The sequence below is a fragment of the Procambarus clarkii genome, chromosome 34 (assembly GCF_040958095.1).
Source record: "Procambarus clarkii isolate CNS0578487 chromosome 34, FALCON_Pclarkii_2.0, whole genome shotgun sequence".
Classification (NCBI taxonomy): domain Eukaryota; kingdom Metazoa; phylum Arthropoda; class Malacostraca; order Decapoda; family Cambaridae; genus Procambarus; species Procambarus clarkii.
In genome coordinates, this window is record NC_091183.1 from 922,157 (window position 1) to 928,549 (window position 6,393).

General features: G+C 37.5%; 1 protein-coding gene across 1 annotated transcript in view; it reads left to right on the top strand.

Annotated features, from left to right (window-relative positions):
* The first annotated feature begins 2,024 nt into the window (after positions 1-2,024).
* LOC138370940 (uncharacterized) overlaps positions 2,025-6,393 on the top strand; it is a 6,711-nt gene continuing 2,342 nt past the window's right edge. The window contains exons 1-2 of the mRNA XM_069335602.1: positions 2,025-2,126; positions 5,171-5,277. Of these exons, the coding sequence (XP_069191703.1) occupies positions 5,233-5,277 (45 nt within the window). The 5' untranslated portion in view covers positions 2,025-2,126; positions 5,171-5,232. The remainder of the gene's footprint in view (positions 2,127-5,170; positions 5,278-6,393) is intronic.

Here is a 6,393-nt window from a genome sequence, read left to right on the forward strand (position 1 = left end):
TTTGGTCAACAAAACAGCATTGTTTAAAATAAAAGATATGGATTGACATTTTGGGGGTTAGGTTGGTAGGTTACATTGAGTTAATTAGGTAGTACTTAGTGTTTATCTGTTATAGATAGGAGCTGCCTGGTATGGGCCAATGGGTATGGGTAACTTGCCTTCTGCAGTTACCTTTGTTTTTATGTTTTTGCCCTGTAACCTAAATGGTTAGAGAGGCACATATATGGGCTTAGGGACTGAACCCCACACTACATTTAGCTAAGCTGGTTACAATCTTGATGATATAGTTACAAAATTCTGTATAAGTCGTCACATTATCAATGGGTTCGAGATCAACCACAATTTCCTGAATAGATATAACAAAGGGGATATTAATAGGGTATTAAAATTGTCAACACAAGATAGAACACGAAACAATGGGTATAAATTGGATAAGTTTAGATTTAGGAAAGACTTGGGTAAATACAGGGTCAGTAACAGGGTTGTTGATTTGTGGAATTTTTCTTAACTTATAAATTTATCTTTATTTATCTTAAACTGGTTGGGAGAGGTACAGTTTTTAACATAATTGGGAAGGTCATTCCACATTCGAGGTCTCTTGATTTGTAAAGCTTTTCTAGTTTGACTAAGTCGTACTCTTGGAATATCAAATAGGTATTTGTTTCTGGTGTGGTGCTCATGGGATCTGTTACAACCTTCTAGGAAGCTTTTAAGGTCAGGATTGACATTACAGTGCAGCGTTTTATATATATAAAATACACATGAGAGTATGTGCAGGGACTTAATATCTAACATATTCAGAGATTTGAGTAAGGGGTCCATATATACTGCCCGGTTGCCTGAAATGCTATATAGGCCTACTATAGTGGCTTTAGGTATTGTATGCACTAGCTCTATCTATAAATCCAACATTATGTTTGTAAATCAACTATGTATGTATGAAAAAAAAGACTAATACGTTCGGCGAATGACTTTGACTTCAACTTCACTTTGACTTCGTTCATGTCATCGTATTTTCCGTAATATATAAAGGTTATGACAATGCAATTATATTATTGTGTGCAAATAAGTTTGAAATTTCATGTACCCTAAAAATATTAAAATAAAGAATAAGAATAATTAAATAATTGTTGTAGTAAATTGTCACACGTTCATCATACGCAAACGAACACACAGTTTGGAGCGTCAGTACAAGACCGCCGCCATTTTAAAACACGGCTTCGAATGTAAGTAATGTTTTTCTCGTACTAACACTGTGTTATACAATAGATTTGGTCTTGAATTCACAAATTTAGTTGTTACATCTGACAGAGTATGTTAGACGGTGTAATGCTGGTCCATGTTAACGTATTTGTGGGCTTGGTTGGTTTAAATGTGGAGGCGAGGCCTGGCAGTGCTGGTGTATGTGGAGGCGAGGCGAGGCCTGGCAGTGCTGGTGTATGTGGAGGCGAGGCCTGGCTGTGCTGGTGAGTATGTGGAGGCGAGGCCTGGCAGTGCTGGTGTATGTGGAGGCGAGGCCTGGCTGTGCTAGTGTGTATGTGGAGGCGAGGCCTGGCTGTGCTAGTGTGTATGTGGAGGCGAGGCATGTACAACACTCCCCAATAGGAAGAAAACCCACTGGGTTCTAGGCTAGGTTAGGCTTATCTGTAATAATTGAATTAAGCCTAGCAAAGCCTAGAACCTAGTTCAGTAATTTAAAAAATGTTGTAACTTGAAAAATGCCATTCAATACATTACACAATTTAAATATTTTCAGGCAATCAACACAACCCTCATGTTGGCTAACCCTCTCTCATGTTGGTCAATAATTTAATTATTTTTTTATGGAGTAATCTTTGCTGTTGAAATGTAGTCTTTTTGAGACTACATTTCAAATGTAGTGTGTGTGGAGGCGTGTATGTTAGGTATTACCTAATATACACGGTGTAATATATCTATCTGTGTGAAATAGATTAAATCCATTTATTTGATATTCAGCTAATAGTTCTGTATTTTCTACATTCATCCATGTTTTGGTAAGTGCAATAATATGTATTGTTTCATTGTTGATTAGAGATTCAAGATAGTTCTAGATTTCCGAAGTACTGAAACGCGTGCCATACAGGCTTGGTGGATCTAGGTGCAAGGTAAAATTATTTACATTTACTTTTGTATTTATGTTTTGTATTTATATGCATATATGCATTTATATGCATTATTCTATAGAATAATAGATCTCGTAATAATTTTGCAAAAATAGTGGCATTTACTATTTTTAAAAGATTATTAAAAAATTTACTGATATGGTGCATTCGGAAGGGCGAAGAGGGAGAACGGCCTGTTGACATAGCTCGGGTGCAAGGGGGGGGGGTTGTGTAAAAGCCTGGTTTGTGCCTCGGAGAGGCTATGGGATCCAGTAAGTTCAGTAGAACTTCGGTTTCAACCCTTTTACCCTGTTGTAGCTCAGTCGATTAAGGCAGTGTCTGGGATGCTCCCGGACGCAGGTTCGAATCCTCGTCACGGCCCTTGTGGATTTGTTCATTTGATGCATCACGTTATTGTGATCTGTGTGTGTAATTCTTCACTTGCTACAGCAACAGGAATGTGTGTGTATGTATTTGTGTTGTTGAATATGACCGAAAGTGTAAGATTAATGATTCTAACACAAATCGTCTGAATATTTGTTTTTCTTCACTGTCGAGAGTAGTTAAAAAAATTTACTCGAGTTTATTTTCACACTTTATTTATGGTCCTTAAGTCCCTCTCCTTAATGCTGCTGCTGTTTCTCGCATCTTTGCATCGCTTGTATGTTTGGGGGTTTGGCCTCTTGCTATATATTGATTCCATTTGTGTGTGTTTGGGTCTCAGGCCCTCTCGCAATTTCTGTTGAACAAACCCCTTTTCCTAGTTCTGCATCTCTCCTTTGGTACAAATTTTGTTGTGCTTTTATCATATATTTCACAAAACTTGACATACATTTCATTTACTTCATGTCCTATCAGCAAGTGTTTGTCAAATTCTTTAAGGAAAGTTTATCATCCTGATTGCAGATCTCTAGCGATATTATGTCAACTTCTTGTGGATTCGCAATCATTATTTAATTTACCTTTAGGTGTTCTTTCACCAGCACAGCAACACTGTACCTCTCCCAACCAGTTTAAGATAAAAACTAAGTACTAACTAATTAACTCAATGTAACCTACCTTACCCCCAAAATGACAACCCATGTCTTCTATTTTAAACAATGCTGTTTTGTTGACCAAATTGTATTTTTGTTTTTTTCTGCAATGTTTCCCCCCCCCCCACCACTCTACCACCACATTGAGTTTAGTAGCTCTGTGCACGTCAGGTGCTGTTTAATATACAGACCTACTCCTCCATTTGACCTAGTTTCTCTATCACATCTATATCACTTTGTGCTTTAGCCCTGGTGGAGCTTGGTCCACCAGGCTGTTGTTTGGAGTGGCCCGCAGATCCACATACAGTCTGCATATGATATACAGTCTGTTGATCAATTAAACTACAGTAGTTAGTTTTTATCATCCGAATGCACCAATATGTGTTCATTCTTCCCAGATGAAGGAACTAGGTAATATTCATCATCTGAATGCACCATCTGATGCTTTAACACACTCATGATACACGAGAGGTTTAAAAAACTTTTAAAACTTTTAAAACTTTTTGACCTATGTATTTAAAAGCAATTCTAAAGTTAAAAAGTGTAGCATAGGCCCCTCGCAGAATGTTCTTAATATGATCCTCAGGTTATAGTTTTCTATCTAAAACCACCCCTAGATCTCTTTCTTGATCAGAATTCTTTATAGATCTCAGTGGCTCGATCATAGAAACTGCTCTAAATCCTTGTTGGCCTGGATTGTGGAGGTCATTGGTCTCTATAAAACTAGTAATCTGACTCCTGATCACTCTCAAATAATTTTATTATGTGGGATGTTAGTGCAACTGGTCTATAATTCTTTGCCAATGCTTGTGTTGTGTTGTGTTGTTTTGGTAGTGATGTGCAATGTGTTGTTTTGGTAGTGATTCGTCCAGTTCTGGTAGTAGTGCGGTTGTTGTGTAGTGTAGTACTTGTGTGCTTGTTAATGACTTGTATTCCAGTCTTGTGGGTATCTCCTTTCCCCTACGGGCCAACTGCTTTGTTCTTACCTAGCATTTTGCTTTGTTTGGGTATGAATGTTTGTGTGCCGTATATTTTGCAAAATTTGCCATATATCTCATTATTTACTCCTCTGCCTAGCAACAAGTCTGTCTAATTATACTCATTAACTGTTTTTCAAAGTTCCCCATAGTGTCCTTTATTGAAATCGAGTTCATGAACCGTTTCAATGTTCTTATTTTCTTCTAGATTATATCTTAAAGTATATTTAAATGTTATTGTTATTATTGTTATTAAATGTTATTGTGACATTGCATTGCAATTGAGCTATGTTGTTTACCATACCGTTCATTTCGTGAGCATAAGTATAGATGCCACACTTGTGACAGGTAAAACCATGCCTTTTTTGAAAAACAGCACCGTCTGTTGCACGTAAGAGCAACCCACACTATATTATGTTGCGATATTATTTCAATATTTCCGATTGTATTGATAATTTGAATTTTCATAGATTTCAATTTATTTTCATTTCGATTTAATAATTTTGTGTGACATTGCATTGAAATTGAGCTGTGTTGTTTACTATACTGTTCATTTCATGAGTATAGTTTATTTTTTTATTTTTTTCATTTCATTTTTTTAGCTGTTCTTATTTTTCAGTGATGGGAATATCAGATCATTTGATGTTCCCAATTTTCTGATGGAAGCATCAGACCATTATAGAATGCATCGGATGAGGTAGTTTGGAATGGTGGGGAGGACGAGAGGGGGGTATGGTGGGGAAGACGAGGGGACAGAGGAGAGGGTAATGGTGGGGAGGACGAGGGGACTGGGGAGTTGGGGATGGTGGGGACAGGGGAATGCTGGGGAGGACAAAGGGACAGGTGAATGGGAGATGGTGGGGGAGGAAGAAGGACAGGGGAGGGGAAAATGGTAAGGAGGACGATGGGACAGGGAAGTGGGAATAGTGGGGATGATGTGGGGACAGGGAAGTGGGAAGGACGAGAGGACTGTGGAATGGGGAATAGCAAAGTGAATTATAATTATATATATTAATTAATTCTTATAAATTTCCAGAAGCCTGTATCAACACCCACACTAATGCAACTGAAAGAGATGTTGAGACAAGTATTGCTGATATGTTGAAGAACGCCCCAAACAAACTCGGTGGAAACAGATACAAGGTAAAGTTTGCCAATTTGCTGTAGTCTAATTCAATTTCTTTTTAGTAATCTTCGAGAACATTTATGCTATGAATAAGATAAAATAATGTAACTGATTTTGATTTATTTACTATTTATTATTTATTTACCGTTATTAGTATAATAGATCTCGTAATAATTTTGCAAAAATAATGGCATTTACTATTTTAAAAAGCTCGGGTGCAGGGGGGGGGGTTATGTAAAAGCCTGGTTTGTGCCTCGGAGAGGCTATGGGATCCAGTAAGATCGTCCTTCCTTTCCTCCCTAGAATCTGGATGTAGCAGGTGCTCAATTGTCAAAAGTGAAAAATTGGTTTTGTCTTCCGAATGCACCATTTGTGTAAATTTGCTAATAATCTTTTAAAAATAGTAAATGCCATTATTTTTGCAAAATTATTACGAGATCTATTATACTAATAATGGTTTGATAAAATACAGTAGACTGCCTACTGGATAATAGTTCCAGTCCACCTGTAGACAGGGATCTCACATCAGCTTGTATATTATACAAGGATAAGATTTGATAAATTCAGTTATTTGACTGAACACTGGCTCTGTTTAAATCAGAGATTTAAACATACATAGTCTAACCTAGCTCCATAACTAACAGCCATTAGCCATTAGCCATTCATGCACAGCCATCAGCTGGGCCATAGACCGGCAATTTTGCTTTTTTCCCAAGCCGGTCTGTTTTTTTTCGATGCCTCAGTGGCCCATGCACAGGTCCGTTCAAGGGGATTAAATAGCCGTTCTATGGCCCCAGGGTTTGTATTTTATCAAACTCTTATTAGAATAATAGATCTCGTAATAATTTTGCAAAAATAGTGGCATTTACTATTTTAAAAAGCTCGGGTGCAGGGGGGGGGGGGGTTTGTGTAAAAGCCTGGTTTGTGCCTCGGAGAGGCTATGGGATCCAGTAAGATCGTCCTTCCTTTCCTCCCTAGAATCTGGATGTAGCAGGTGCTCAATTGTCAAAAGTGAAAAATTGGTTTTGTCTTCCGAATGCACCATTTGTGTAAATTTGCTAATAATCTTTTAAAAATAGTAAATGCCATTATTTTTGCAAAATTATTACGAGATCTATTATACTAATAACGGT